The following is a 17,110-nucleotide window of genomic DNA, read 5'->3' as shown; positions in this document are numbered from 1 at the left end:
TCTCTCCCTTCTCCGTCTCTATATTATTGGTGCCACATTCATGCGCGCTCAGCCCCCTCCAAACACACGCACAGTCAAACACACACACACACACACACACACACACACACACACACACACACACACACACACACACACACACACACACACACACACACACACACACACACACACACACACACACACACGCACACACACGCACACAAACACACACACGCATACAGCGCACACACTTACGCACGCGCGCCCGCGGATTCATCGTAATGCCCACATTGTCCAGACACTGAAGTGAAGTAAGAAGTCGCATAATTGAATTGAATTTGGTTTCTTGGGAGCGATTAAAAACCGTGTCATTATAGTTTAGAGGCATATTTATGTATATGCCATGATTCATTTTACAGGCTGTATATGGCCTGATAACTACATATAGACATGCATAGGTATACCTACCTTTGATCCATCATATTTCAGCAATAAAAGTATTAGGCCTGTTCTAGATGCATGGCTGCATGTCTAATATCAAACCTTTAAATTAAACTTAAATTCGTTTTTCAGAAGTTCACTTCAATGTACAGATCAGGTCTCCTAGGGCTTGTAATAAGCAAATGGATGTTTCTGCTAACGTGTTGCTGAGCACAAGGCAGTAAAGGCTTGGGGAGGTTGTGAGATTTAAATTCAGTTTGCTCGTGTGTTACCTTGGGAAGCCGAAACCAGTGGACGCAATTAGTGCTCCAAGTAAGGAGGCTGCGCACACACACATTCACGCAAGCAAGCACGCACACACGCACGCACACGCCCACGCACACACACACACACACACACACACACACACACACACACACACACACACACACACACACACACACACACACACACACACACACACACACACACACACACACACACACACACACACACACACACACACAGAGTGTGTTTGTGTGACATAACAGGTGACCTTGAACATTATGGGTTCATCTGTGCGCTGCTGTAGAGTGAGGTGTTGCATTCATAGCAGCACCTTTATTCTCTCATCCGTGCGTCGGTCCATTCAAACCGTCACTCATCCGTCCAATCTTTTGTTTGTCCAAGTCCTTTGTTGTATAAAGATTAACAGACACTAAGTGCTGCTTCTCCTATTTAGGAAGCAGGAGGTAGGATGCTCCTATGTGTTTAAAAGCAAATCCACAAGGTTGCGTGTTATGAAAGAAAAACCACAATGCTGTTTTTATTCAAATAAACAGTCAATACCTTTTCAGTTTGATGAAGAGGCTTTTGAAAAAAAGAAGACAATGACATTATAAGTGTTTCTATTAAATGGTTGTTTCGAATTAGATATTCCTTAGCTGCGCTTATAAGTAGGGCACTTATTATTCGTGCTCGGGCGTTATTGCATTGGGCACGGACACGGTTGTCTTGTAAGGCCTTGACAGTTTCTGCAAGATTTGAGCCGGCATGTGAGGACACAGCACCCCCTAGTGTATGTAAAGAGAAGTGACAAGCGGTTTAGAAAACCAGCAGGTCTCTGGTAGTAGTAGTAGTAATAGAGTAGTAGTAGTAGTAGTAGTGGTAGCTAGAAGAAGGTAGTAGTAGTAGTCTTAGTTTTAGAAGTAGTGACAGCAATAGTAGCAGTATGGTTACATAATATTTTATAATATTGGCAATAGTAGTACTATTAATACCAGTGGTAGGCCTTTTAGTTTTAGTTAGTCATTGTTGTAGTCGTTGTATTTGTAGCAGGTAGGAAAGGTAGAGTCAATTGAATGCTAATTAAAGGTCACTTCTGCTGTTGTTTCAGAAGTGACATTTCGTTCAAAAGGGAAACTCTCACATGACGGTCTCCATGGTAACCCTCACATGACGGTGCCATGGTAACCCTCACATGACGGTCTCCATGGGAACCCTCACATGACGGTCTCCATGGAAACCCTCACATGACGGTCTCCATGGACACCCTCACATGACGCTCTCCATGGTAACCCTCACATGACGGTCTCCATGGTAACCCTCACATGACGGTCTCCATGGAAACCCTCACATGACGGTCTCCATGGAAACCCTCACATGACGGTCTCTATGGTAACCCTCACATGACGGTCTCCATGGAAACCCATGACGGTCTCCATGGACACCCTCACAGGACGTCTCCATGGACACCCTCACGTGACGTCTCCATGGGAACCCTCACGTGACGGTCTCCATGGGAATTGGGAACCCTCACGTGACGGTCTCCATGGTAACCCTCACATGACGGTCTCCACGGACACCCTCACATGAAGGTCTCCATGGGAACCCTCACATGACGGTCTCCACGGGGACCCTCACGTGACGGTCTCCATGGTAACCCATTACAACATGAAACCCTGTCACATGGCCCATGGAACAGGGGTGATGTGCGGGTGTGTGGAGGAGGAACGGTGCGCTCTTCCCTCCCCTCGGCCTCCTGAGGCCAGTCCCCCAGGCGGAGCGACGTCCTGTCCTCCCTCCAGGCGCCGGTTGTGGTTGTGGTGCGAGGAGGGGATGTAGGAGATTGGGGAACCGGCAGGCTGTCAGCTGCGGAGGCGACGGGGACCGCCTGTCAACTCCATCTAATCCCGGGTTTACTGAGAGTGTCTGCCGTCAGCAGGCCACGTCTGCCCACGTCTGGGTCCCCTCGCGCCTCCACACAACGCACATCAATGCGGTCCTGTGCTACCGATTGGAAGGAGGTGTTGAGCTGTACGTGAAGTGATGATATGATATGAAGTGGATTTAGTACGGGGAAGCGATGCAATGGTCCGTCGCTGATGGGGAGGGGAGATCAGGACGCCGGCCCGTTATTGCTGCTTTATTTTGATCTCGAGTCGAAGTGATTGCTCTTACGATTTTATCACCATTTCATATTATAGGGGTGGGGGGATAAATATCTACATTGTTTGTATGCTGATTTATTTTAGTCATAGTAATCTGATCAAAGTGACTCATGAATCACTGCAGTGACGATACATTCTGAAGATTATAAAATCCGTAATATATGAGCTTAAGCAATTTATACACGCGTGCGCGCACACACCAACACACAAACACACAACCCTCTCCCCCCCACTCCCACACACACACACACACACACACACACACACACACACACACACACACACACACACACACACACACACACACACACACACACACACACACACACACACACACACACACACACACACACACACCAGGTTCATCATCTTGCATGGATGCAGGTCAGTCTCCCGCTCCATTATTTAGATCTCAGTCAGTCACAGACAACCATTAAAAATTCATGCGGTGCAATCCGGAGGCTGAGGTGGTGGTAGGCGGAGGTGTGTGCCGGCCCAACCTTTTACGGCGGACAGAGAGACCTGTCCGCCTCGTCAAGGTTGATCCGGTTCTTCATCAGGCCCCTTTGAGTCTTCTGAAACCGCCCTGTGGGGTGGGAGGAGTGATTATGATATAGTCTGATGATTTATCATGACCATGTCGTCAGACGTGACCGACTGATGGATGGCCGGAGGCGAAGGCAGCGGCCTCGCCTTATACCGCGGCCCGGCGGATCCACACAAATTAAAAATAACTCAGGAGAACGACACTGGGCTTCTACCGAACCAGCAACATCTGCTTCTTCACTACGGCCCCAGAACGGCAACCAAGCCCGGAGCCGGTGGAAAGTTACACACACACACACACACACACACACACACACACACACACACACACACACACACACACACACACACACACACACACACACACACACACACACACACACACACACACACACACATACATGCATGAAAACACACACACACACACACACACACACATCCAAATGCATGCACACACACACACACACACACACACACACACACACACACACACACACACACACACACACACACACACACACACACACACACACACAAAGACATACACATCCACACGCATGCACACCACACAAATACACACGCACACACACACATATCCACATGCATGCACACACACACACAGACACACAGACACACACTAACACATGTGAACAGTTTTCCATGCATGTATGCGAGAGGAGGCTCTGCACTAGCGGCCAGTATGTGGGCCGTTACAGAGTGGTACTGCTGCTCAGAGTGGTGGGGGGGCCATTCCTCACACCAGACACAGGATGGAACACTGCCCTTTCCTGCTACCTCTGCATATACTGGCCTTTACATGAAATGACATGATTAGAATAGGACTGGGTTGGAAGAGGGCGGTGTGTGTGTGTGTGTGTGTGTGTGTGTGTGTGTGTGTGTGTGTGTGTGTGTGTGTGTGTGTGTGTGTGTGTGTGTGTGTGTGTGTGTGTGTGTGTGTGTGTGTGTGTGTGTGTGTGTGTGTGTCGGTGTCGGTGTGTGTCGGTGTGTGTGTGTGTGTGTGTGTGATTGGGGGGTGGGGGGGGGGGATTGTGTATATAGATCTGTTTAATGACTTTAATCAGAATTATTGCGGCAGGTTTCGAGGCTGAGATTAAACTTCACATGGGATATGAGAGGAGAGATCATCATGGCCTGCATTGTTAAGGTTAGAATGACGGTAGCAGAAAAACAGATGTCTTTGTGTGTGCGGCACTGCGAGCATTGTGTTTCATGGATTATTTACGCATTCATAAATGCATACAGTTTAAATCGAAGTGCGGGGGTGTAGACGGCAGATACGCAATGTCAGGTCGCCCCAGTCTTCCGATGCAAATCAGATCCATACGGTTTCAAATATTAAGCCTTCCAGGGAAATGTGTTATTACATCTCGATGTGTCGTATGGCTATTATGATAATCCTTTTATATTAAAATCAAGAGGATGAAGTAGAATTAAAGAAAGAAGAACTAACATGAATATGATAAAGGGAAACATCTGGTTGCGTCTCATCCTTGAGGATTTTAAAACTAAAGTATTTATTGGTAGCCTACTTATTTTCCTTCATTAACCAACGTTTTCCCCACTTAACGTTTATCAACGTCTGATGGGCCTACTTGCTAGCGTCTATTTGGATGTATTTCCATCAAATCATTCCATCAAAAAGATCCATAAAACATCTGGGTGGTTCCATTTTTTTTTAAATAAACAAGTAGTTGGATGGTTTAACCCCATACATCAACCCTTATTTAATTAGTCGGTTGTTAATTGCTCCCTTGAGAAGGTGTTGAGTTATGACGAGGGCTTCGCTTCGCTCCGTGGCCGGCAGAGGGCGCTGCAGCTCCTCTAAACGCGCCAGTGCGCCCAACCACCACCTTCACACCGGATTCATCCTCAACGCCACCGCACCGCGAGATTATTCACGACAGTCAGCGCGCATCTCCTCACGAGGAAAACCATCGATCTCCCGGACATCTCCACTCGGATTATAATTCCTCCCCAAGCCCTTATCTTTCTACGTTTCTGTTTCAACACCAGAGAAACACTTACAGGCTGCGGTGGTCGTTAACCCCGAAAAGTACAATCGCTCAACAAAAAACTAAAAAAATCCCCGAATTGAAATCCTGTTGAATCAACTCAACTCGCTACTCAGGGGGCTTTTGGTGGATGTCCGCAGCCGGGCGCATTTTGGGATCAAGGAAACTCCGCTCGGTTGCGCGTCTTCCGCGACGCGTCTATGTCCGACAGGTGCGCCGCGCGGCAGAGACGCGACAGCGGCACGAAGTGGTGCGCTACTGGTGAGAGAGACGTAATGGTGCAGACCCAACTACTGGGGACCGACCTGGAGTGAAAACATGTGGACTCGGGACGCAGCGTGCAACAGAGCGCTCTCAGCATGAGGAAGAGCCGATATTGGGTCGCCAACATGGGTACGTACACACGCACGGTGTGAAGGTGACATGTGTCGCTGCTGCATGAAGGTCTTGTTTTTGGACACGGTGGGAATCAGAGTCTTTGGAAACTCGCAGCATCCGTTTCTCCATCTCCTCTTGCGATGCGTAGCGTTTTAGGGGAATAATGCCAGAGGCGGACTGAACCACTGATGCCTACCGTTCACCTTTCAGCAGCTCAGGTTTATCCGCCCGGTGTTAGTTGAGCACTGATTGCAGGTTAAAAATACGTCTTTCACATGATTGCCTTTGACCAACTATAGATCGTGCTTGATGCATTAGATTATGCATCAGCGTTTTCTGCTGATGCAACCGGAAAAACGCAATTCCCAGTGATAAAGAGGGGAACATATCCATTCTGAGCAGCGATGTGCAAATTAAATGGATTCCCATGTTTCCATTTACCTTAATTTATGCACTAGCCATACATGGGGGGTGGGGTGGTAAGATTGCTAATGGGGACTCATTGAGTTAATCTATCTAGTTATTAACCAATCCGAGTCTATCACACCTCATTCTAGTCCATCATGTCACAGAACCACCATGCAAGATAGAACACAAGTTTCCCTTGTCCCCACCTTTTCACTTTTTGTGTGTGTGCGGTGTGTATTTCCGTGTGTCTGCAGGACTTCCTCTGCTTCTAAGATGGCTCGCCGTCACCGTCCTGCTGCCAGTCTGCCTGTGCACCCCCCCGAACGGGGCACGGGAACGGCCCTGCACCCCTAGTTGCCGGTGCGACGGCAAAATCATCTACTGCGAGTCCAGCGCCTTCCGCGACGTGCCCCACAACGTATCGGTGGGCACCCAGGGCCTCTCGCTACGCTACAACAGCCTGGCCGGCCTGCGGGCCAGCCAATTCGCCGGGCTCAACCAGCTGGTCTGGCTGTACCTCGACCACAACTACATCAGCGAGGTGGACAGCCAGGCCTTCCACGGGGTCCGCAGGCTCAAGGAGCTCATCCTCAACTCCAACAAGATCACCGTGCTCCAGAACGACACGTTCAACGACATCCCCAACCTCCGCAACCTCGACCTCTCGTACAACAAGCTGCAGGCGCTGCAGCCGGGGCAGTTCCAGGGCCTCCGCAAGCTGCTGAGCCTCCACCTGAGGTCCAACTCCTTGAAGACGGTGCCCATGCGCGTCTTCCTGGACTGCCGTAACCTGGAGTTCCTGGACATCGGCTACAACCGGTTGAGGAGTCTGACGCGCAACGCCTTCGCCGGCCTGCTGAAGCTGATCGAGCTCCACCTGGAGCACAATCAGTTCTCCAAGATCAACTTCGCCCACTTCCCCCGCCTGACCAACCTCAGAGCACTCTACCTGCAGTGGAACCGCATCAAGTCCATCACCCAGGGCCTGCCCTGGATGTGGACCTCGCTGCACAAGCTGGACCTGTCGGGGAACGAGCTGCAGGAGCTGGAGACCAGCACGTACCAGTGCCTGCCCAACCTGCAGACCCTCAACCTGGACTCCAACAAGCTGAGCAACGTGTCCCAGCAGGTGGTCAACGCCTGGATCTCTCTCACCACCATCAGCCTGGCGGGCAACGTGTGGTTCTGCAACCCCAGCATCTGCCCCCTGGTGGCCTGGCTGCGCACCTTCAAGGGCAACAAGGAGTCGGCCATGATCTGCTCCGGCCCCAAGGAGGTCCAAGGGGAGAAGGCCGACGACGTGGTAGCGGCGGCCAAAACGTGCCGACCCACCGTCGCACCCATGACGACCAGGCCGACCACCACCGCCGCCGCCGCTACGTCCACCACCGGCGCCAGCACCACGGACCCCACCTCCGTCACCGCGACCTCCACGGACACCACAGACTTCACGGACGCCAGCAGCAGCACCACGCCGGCCCAGGCCCAGCCCTCCGTCGCCCCTTCCCCCTCCGGGCCGGACGAACGGTCGACGTGGAACAAGGCAGCGTCCCCCGTGCCCTCTCCCACGGGGGGGTCCCCGACGGCACCCCCACCGCCGCCGCCGCCAGACACGGAGTACGTCTCCTTTCACAAGATTATAGCCGGCACCGTGGCCCTGCTCTTATCCGTGGCCATAATTCTCCTGGTTATCTACGTGTCGTGGAAGCGCTACCCCAGCAGTATCAAGCAGCTCCAGCAGCGCTCGTCGGTCACAAAGCGACAGAAGAAAGCGCGGGAGACCAATCGCTCAGTGAGCTCCCCCCTGCAGGAGTACTACGTGGACTACAAGCCGTCCCACTCGGAGACGATGGACGTGCTGGTGAACGGGACTGGGCCCTACACGTACACCATCTCGGGGTCCAGGGAGTGTGAGGTATGACCGGGCGAACCTCCAGAAGAAGGCCGTTTCCACAGAGAGGCGGCAGAGGTAAATTGTTCTCAGGGAACGAAAGAAAAACAGCGTGTTCTTCTCATCCGGCCCTCGACTCAGGCTGTGGGGGAGAGGGTTTGGGCTCGGGGAAGGTCACTGCACAGAGAGCCTCGTTTGTGGGAACAGTTTTTGCACCAACTTCTTATTAGCGACGGCTTGGTCGGCTAATTAAAACAGCACATCTTTGTAGTTTTCCGGCATGAGAAATGGCTCGCTGTGGAAAACGTAATTATAGAAAGTAACTGGATCGGGTCCCTGTGCAGGTGACCCCCCCCCCCCCGCCCCCAACCCCCCCTCTCCCCTCAATCCCGGGGGTCTCCAGCGACAGCTGGCACCGTCTGGCTCGTTTGTTTGTGGCAAACACAGAAAAAAAAGTTTGGTGTCCCCTCGGCCGCTGCTGTTTGTTTGTTTGTGCGTGTCTTCCCGGGGATCGTTCGTGTGCGTCTGTCTCCACCTACTCCGCGGAAGTCTGCAGCCACACAGTGTCTTCTGCTCCTGCCGCACGCACGCTCACGCTGCATGCATCTCCACAAAGACCAGAGGGCCGAGTGACCTAGAAGAGTTAAATATGCGTCGCACCGCCTTGGTTCCTTAGCATGCTAATGGTCTCATACGTGATTGTGCTTCGGCTACTTACCTCGTGTGGATGCACCCCCGGACCACTTAGTTGAAAAGACACACACACGTGTGCACACACACACACACACAAACACACACACACACACACACACACACACACACACACACACACACACACACACACACACACACACATACACGCATGCACGCACACACTCAGAGACACACACACACACACACACACGCACGCACGCACGCACGCACGCACGCACGCACGCACGCACGCACGCACATACACGCATGCACGCACACACTCAGAGACACACACACACACATACACACACACACACACACACACACACACACACACACACACACACACACACACACACACACACCCGCGCACACACACAGAGACACACACACACAGAGACACACACAGAGACACACACACACACACGTGTATATATATAAATATGTACACCCAAAGCAACAGTTATGTGCAAATGTAATTTCTCACGGCAGAGCAGTTCTGGCTGTAAACTACTTTGCGGCATGAGTGAGACAGAGAGCCTGACAGAATGCCCAATCAATTAGATCATGCTTAATTAGCTATCTTTTTGCCTGTGTACTCTTTTTTTCCCCCCATGCATTATAATTCTGCCCATCTATCTTCCACTGTCCATACATGTCCCCCCCCCCTTGTATTTGGCAGCATCGCTAAGTTTGATTAACAGGACACAGTATGCTAGGGAACGATGGACTGTCAAGTGCAGTCCTGTCATGTGGGCAGTTCACGACGGACCCATCACAGACACACAAGGCATATTCCTACTCAGTTGTATATGTCAACATAGCTCAGTGAGGAGGCTCAGACAGGGGCGGGGGGGGCTGTGTGTGTGTGTGTGTGTGTGTGTGTGTGTGTGTGTGTGTGTGTGTGTGTGTGTGTGTGTGTGTGTGTGTGTGTGTGTGTGTGTGTGTGTGTGTGTGTGTGTGTGTGTGTGTGTGTGGGTGGTTGTGGGGGGATGGGGATTGAGGCTGGGGTGGTGGGGGTTCATTGCAGACATTGAAAGTTCTTTTTAATTCTGCATGACTGCAATAATCGAGCCATCCTCTGCAGTCTGTTTAGCAGATTTTGCCTCAAGAACACTAGAGTCTTGAGGTGCTGTCGAGAATCTGCATGAGGAGTGGATCTGTGGGTCGGGGGAACGGCTGGATGGTTTACATGTAGGGCATCACGTCGGGGAGGGTAGGAAAAAACTAAAAAAAACAGAGACGAATCTTCTGTCTTTCGACGAAAAAAACCTCAGTTGATGGAGAATTTTCCAAAGGTCTGTATAGCAGCCCGGAGGTGATACGGTGTGTTTATCTCATAGCTTCGGATGTGACTTGGGAACATTAAATGTTAAACTGAATGGAGCCTTCTGCTAGTGAGAATGACTAATAGCCTATCAGAGGTAAGGAGCTGAGACAGCTCCTTGCTGTATTCCGTTTCCCCCCTCTCACAGCTACATGCCGTGACGTGCACTTTCAGAATATAATGCAACAACACCGAAGTAGCATGACATGACACTGGAAAAATATACCCCTGAGAGTGCTGAATGCTAGTTTGGTTTCTTTGGTAGTTGGGTTCAATCATCTGGGTATCATTCACCAAAGGAACAACAACAACAACCAAAGCAATCGTGCTCCCCTCAGTCAATGCATTTTCCAAGCAGGTGCGAGCATCAGAAAACCAATAGTGTACTTTTGCACCATTTCATTTGTTGTGGCTGTAGCTCAATTTATTTTGTTAATACTCAATCACCCACAGGGAGCCGGGGGAAGAATGCGACAGCTTGTCATGTAACAGAGAAGTGCCAAGGACTCACACCACACAAACAAAAGCGTCATAAATGCCCCTGATGTCATCAGTAGTCCTCAATAAGATCTAGCCAGCACTTAAACTATCATTGTCACTTTTCAGAAGGAGATTTGAGACAGCAGATTACTGCAGTGATCTTCTTCCCATGCATAAACGAACAGCCTTTGTTTATTTACTTCTCGTTAATGTCCCTCTGTTGTGGCAGAGCATGATCAGCTGAAACATAGCGTTCCGAGTTTCACTTTGCCGGACTGTGCCTTTCCACTGTTTCATTGCTTTCCCTGGGCTTCTCGCTGTGAGGATATTGCTTGTAGTGCACTGCTGTGCTGAAAGCATCCCACGGAAAAAGCCACAGCCAAAAAAAAGTGTCCAAGTTGGTTAAATGGAAATAATGTATGTGACAGCCAGTGGCAGTTTGTGTACTTGTGGAGCAGCTTGTATTAATAAGGGCAGCACATCTCGCCTGTGGATGATGTAAAGTGGGGTGGGAGACAGCACACAGAATGAGAAAGGACAGATCTAGACCTATGGACTACTCTGCCCTTGGGGTAAAAACATCTTAAATTAAAGTTAAAAAAGCAATCATTTCTGCCCCGGCTTGGGTTTGCTTTGGCTGAAAGTCGTAAACTACACTGTGACTTGAAACATATTGAACATCCAATTTACATCATAACCAAGTTTTTTATTTGCTATGCATTCACCCTTAGAAATATTTATTAATTATTTAGAAAACAACATAATTACATCCACAGAAAATAGGAAATGGTCAGCAAAGCATAGACATATGTGGAAAAACCTCTAATCTGTACTGTTATTTTCTTACTGGTACGTGTTACTTCTGATTGAGATAGCCTTACTTTGGGCATGACTTTGCTCATTCTAATCATGGATTTATTTCTAGGCCCGCCATACTTTAGCAAATCGGGCTAACATTAGCTGTCAACTTGAAAAATTAACCATAGTTAAAGGTCTACAATCTAATGATGCTTGCAAGCCATCAAGCTAATTGTGGAAGAACTCATTTCTCAACACCAAAATGGTGCGTGGTCGATTTTCACTCACTTTAAACTGCCAAAAGGTATCTATCTATCAATGGCCAAACTGAATTAACACTTCATAAAAAACATTCCAAAGTCTAGCAGCAATGCTTCTTTTAAAATCAATATTCTAGTTTACACACTATTTCCCCTGTCATCACTTTCGGTTTGCATGTACAGATTTTTTTTGTTCTATTAATTTGATGCCATCTTTGAGGTTGCAAGAGACAAACCGCTGTACGCGTTAGAGAAATATCGATTACCAAGAAATCTGCACCTTTCCCCTCTTCCAGTTAATATAAACAGCCCATCCCCTAATTAACTAATTAATTGCTCTGCTACTGCACTAATTGCCTGCTAATTGTTCATGTGTATTACTTTGTGCGCGATGGGATCTTTCCCTGCAGTAGAAGTACCGCAGTCGTGATACATCTGAGTAGTCCCAGTGTTATCGGATGAACAAGAAATGTATCAAGTCATTTAACTCGGCCTTAAGTTTATTCATCGGTCTACCGTTTCCACTTTCGATGTCGAAAGTCGGCCAACCCAAAATTGAAATATCAGAAAAGCAGCCATTTTATTTGCAAACGCGCCCATACGGAGCCCGGAGATGAAGACGGAGTTGATAGCCTCCTTCATGCGGAGCAGCATGTGTAATCCGTTTGATTTAGCAGTCTCCCTCATCCTGAATCACACCTCGCCGTCGGAGGAAATGGACTGAAGGGAAGGCAACGACTCCTACTGTCACGCTGCCTCTCGCAGGCCAATATCAGCCGGAGCGCGCTGCTGTGCAGATGGACACATTTGTAAAGTTGGCTGCATGTAATTTGTGGTGACGCGTGCTGGGAACAGGTGGAGACAGACCCATTCGGCCGTGCGTGGCTCGGCCCTCGGTTTCCCCCTCTCTCTCTGTCCGGGGGGGCTGGATAAATGGGAGAGCACCCCTGTTTTTCTCTCCTCTTCAATAGTGTGTTTCTGTGTGTCCTCGATTCAGTGTCCGTCCCCTTTCCCCCGGCAAGGTAGAAGGCTAGGCAAAAGCAGCACCGACTGCAGACTGGTAAACTGGGTTAGATGAATCTGTGAATATGATCAGTTATACAAGGTTGTGTAGGGTATAGTTGTGGGCGTCATATTAGTATTCTGACGCAGCCTGCCGATGCGGTCATCTTGGCCTGATCTTCCCACTTTTTGCCGAGCACAAGACATGACCAAGTCAATAGTGTAATCTGAATAATGCATAAATTAAAGGCAGGGACGGGGACTGTTTTCTAAGAGAAAGGTGACTCCTGTAAGGGAGAGCACCAGAGGCGTCTGTGGAAGCCTCCTCAAAGGGCAGAGAGTGTGGAGACTGTGAGCGCACACCTACGGGACGCGCATCTGTTTACCGTGCAACGCCAGTGCAATCGCTACGCCACAGCCTATGAATACAGGGATGTGTACGTGGCTGTCTGTATGTGTGTGTGTGTGTGTGTGTGTGTGTGTGTGTGTGTGTGTGTGTGTGTGTGTGTGTGTGTGTGTGTGTGTGTGTGTGTGTGTGTGTGTGTGTGTGTGTGTGTGTGTGTGTGTGTGTGTGTGCATGCATGCGTGTTGGATAGTTCACGCCCCCCCCCCCCCCCCCCCCGCCCCCCCACCAAAGAGGGATTGAAGTGGCCAACCAACACTCAAGTGCATTTGGGAGAGAAAATTGGAGGGAAGTGGAAAAACCTGGATATTGCATGTTCTGTAAAGCACGGAGCGTCAGAGATAAATCAGGGAGGGGAGGTTGTTCTAGCAGCTGGGAAGAGGGGCACTTCATCAAGGATCAGAGGCTCGCTATTGATCTCCTCTCGTCCACGCGTGTTTGACACCGGAAAGTCCTCCGCGCTGCCGCCGGCTCTCTGCGTCCGCGGCCGCGTGCGAACGCAGAGAGCTGAGCCTTCAGGGGCCGGCACGCCAAGCCCCTTGGTCTTGTGGTTCGTCTGTTCAAGCTCGCAAACGTTGTTTTTTCCCATGAACAGTTAGATCCTCTCTCTGGCTCGCTGGCCCCCGCTCGCTGCACTGGTTTGAGATGTTTGTGTTTGTGTTTGTATTGTGTTGTTTGTGTTGTGGTTTGTAAGCCGGTGTCGTTCAACGGGATACCTCATCCACACACGACGGCACACAGCAAAACCTGTTCCTCAGATGGAGTGAATTTGCGTTATTGGTTTGCTTTGTTTCCCCCTTGGTTCCAGTTCATGCGTCACGCAATTAATTAAAATAATTCCTTCATTAGAATTCTCATAGGTCGTGTGTTGGGATTTTAGACTTCATCTAGGCTCCCTGAACAATATTCCCAGAAGTGGAGCCATTGTAGACACTCGAACTTGCGTTGCTTAGCCCGGTGTCTACCGGTTAAAACCCACCACAACTTGCTCCTCTCATCTCGCTGAGATGCTTCAACCTGCCGTGGCATGGAGGCATGGAGAGATGTTGGCAGTGGTTCACCCTATTGATTCTCAACGCTGTACGTGGATTTCACAATGATGTAGTTGATTCACTGTTCTATTCGGTTAATAATTAAATATGCTACGATGGCGGATACACTTTTTAGGAAATGTTAAGGTTTGAATCCCATTTTGGTAACATTTGTAGTCCAAGGCAGTGCAGCCTCTTCAAGTCACGTTGAGGTGTGCTTTAAAACAGGGCTGACGTTTGAGTGTCCTTCGCTAACCCGCATCCTCAGTGCTGCCGAGAGAATGTCTGCTCGTATTACGTATGGAGCATATGGTTATTCACTCAGTGGGATGTGCCTCATGCGTTACCACCAGCCGCACACTGTGTCACATACGCAAGACTTACCCGATTTTAGGGACTTACATTTCTGGGAATTTTCTCTATAATGGGATTTAATATAAATCCGGTTCGACAATGCATTCATCACACATTCACTCACTCACACAGAGACACACACACACACACACACACACACACACACACACACACACACACACACACACACACACACACACACACACACACTAGGAAACATAAACGTCAATGACACACATACACACCCACACACACACACGCACACGCACACGCACACGCACACGCACACACACTCACCATACGGGGACATGAATAGCAAAAACATACACCCACACTCACAAACACAAACGCACTGGCCATTTTTCCTGCGAGCGCAGTGTGCCGAAGCGCTTGAGAGCGTTGAACCAGGGCTTTCCGGCCCCAAACCATTCACGGTCCTCTCTACTCTGTAACATGTATCTTACTAATGATCTCACTCCCCTGGATTTGGACTTCTGGCCCCACAGCCATTACAATCTGTAGGCTGGGGGACGCTTTGTCACTTGACTCCCAAACTATTTATACACGGCTTCGTGACCGAAACTGTATTGTGACCGAGAATAACTGCTAACAATTAGGGCCGACATGGAGGAAAATACAACCATTATGCCAGGGCCAAGCCGTGAGCGCTCTGTGATGTTGGTTTTAACAACTCATTAGTCCTCAGCGCTTCTGTTTCACCGGGAGCTTGAGCTTCGACCCACTGACTCAACATCGGCTCACGCATCACGTCAACATGGTTCACCTTAACACGTGGCTAGACGCCCCCCTGTGTGAGTAGGTGGCCCCCTTTGGTTCTGTTCAACCCCCTCGACTGTGGCTTGCGTTGTTCAGACTCTAAAGTCCAATCATTCTAATTCGAGCAAGGGCCGAACCAGGGAATAATTGCAATAGTAATGTTTAATTGTTTTTCTAGGTCCCATTAACCTCCTGCCTCATATTTGAATTGATTTAAGTTTGTTTGATTATTTGAACCAGTAATGGGTAAGGGGTCTGGGTAAAATGGCGTTAATATCACCTATCCAACGTATTTGGTCTCTTCCTACTTTTTTTTGGAGTCAACCTTTCTAATGTCTTGCTCCTGTTGGGGTACTATTACCCCAAAAATACATTGTGTGCCAAATTCTCCACTCCCAACTGGGTATACATTGTTCCTTATAGACATATTTGTAGTATCTATGTATACGCATATGGCTTGCATAGGCAAGATCCCCCCCCTGCATCTTCATGAATTTATCAACGTATACACAAGTTTGTGATTTCAATAATAGAAAAAAATACCCAAAGCGATGGCCTCATCTAGCACTGCATTGCGTATCCAAGATAGATCAATTTAGTTATTCCGTCTGTACAATTATAGGCGATAGCGTACAAATGAGATAGAGATTACGGTGGGCAACATGGTGGGCTCGGAGGAGGATGAGCTATGAATATATATACATGTATATAAGGCTCATTCTATGGTAACGAAATCACGACGATTCTTGGGATTATACACTAATTAAAACATACTTATGCATATTATGTTCCATTTCTGCCAAGTCTTTTTGCGCTAAACGACAGGCCATTCTCCACACTATGGTGTTACGGTCTCAGTCTGTGTGCTGATACGCATCAGGCAGTTCAAAGAGAAACGGTTGAGCGTATTCAGCCACTCTAGATTTGTATGTGCGGAAAATTCAAGGATGGACTTATTTATTTTTGTTTATTTTCTTTTTTGGTAATTCTGGGGTAAGGGAACCCCCAAAGTCCACGTATTCATCCAAAACAGTTCCTATTGGATGGTATGTGAAAGTAGTCTGGCTATTGCCAGACCAAGCTCAATCGTAGATTACATGTTGGTGTGGGGGAAGCTGCCGTCATTTTCTTCAGCACAAGAGGCATGATCAACGGGGCCCAGAGTGATAGGGCTCTGAAAGGGCCTAGTTAAACTGACTCTGTACGCGATTGGCTGCTTGCCGTCGCTTCCCTGTCGTCATTGTGCTAAACCAGCCAATAGCGCGCCAAGGGGAAAAGCCAGCTTGGTGATTGAATCCCGCAAAAAACCTATCGGAAGCAGAAAGAAATGTATTGCTCTTCTCCAGACCCTTGTGCAGAGTGAACTCAAACCACCGGCAGAATGGTTCGGGCTACCCTAATGTGTCTAATGTGAATGCAAATCCTAGAAAACCAATGTGTAGACATTCATAATATGAATGTAATAATAATATGATAATATAACAATATAACATAATATAATATGAACGGCGTGATCAGAAGCGTCGCTATGCACTGCTTTGTCGGACGTTGAGCAATTACATAAAATCTCCACCTCTGACTTTACCTTGATCCACTAAGTATATAGCGTTATACTTTTAATATGTTGTTTGGATGTCCCCCAGGGCTCACACCCTGAATGATTACTCTTGCAATCTTCCCCGGGTCAAAGCCCGGCCCGGCCGGACCGCCACGGCTACGGGCTAATTAGCCGCCGTCACATGACTGATACCAAGGTTGTACGGACACAGCGAGTTATTAAGAGCTGTGATGAGACCGGTGGAGACTAACGACCCAGGAGACCCGGTCGAGAGGCTCACAGATCAAGGATTCTCCGGGAATACAGACACCAGGCCATT

At 49.0% G+C, this 17,110-nt stretch overlaps 1 protein-coding gene across 1 annotated transcript; it reads left to right on the top strand.

Annotated features, from left to right (window-relative positions):
* Positions 1-5,820: 5,820 nt before the first annotated feature.
* LOC130392354 (leucine-rich repeat transmembrane neuronal protein 4) lies at positions 5,821-8,138 on the top strand. Its single transcript, XM_056602843.1, has 2 exons — positions 5,821-5,824; positions 6,472-8,138. Exons 1-2 carry the CDS (start codon positions 5,821-5,823, stop codon positions 8,136-8,138), a joined length of 1,671 nt encoding a protein of 556 aa, XP_056458818.1.
* The last annotated feature ends 8,972 nt before the right edge of the window (positions 8,139-17,110 follow it).

Source organism: Gadus chalcogrammus, chromosome 11 (assembly GCF_026213295.1).
Source record: "Gadus chalcogrammus isolate NIFS_2021 chromosome 11, NIFS_Gcha_1.0, whole genome shotgun sequence".
NCBI classification, from domain to species: Eukaryota; Metazoa; Chordata; class Actinopteri; order Gadiformes; family Gadidae; genus Gadus; species Gadus chalcogrammus.
This window is presented reverse-complemented; position numbering and strand designations above follow the sequence as displayed.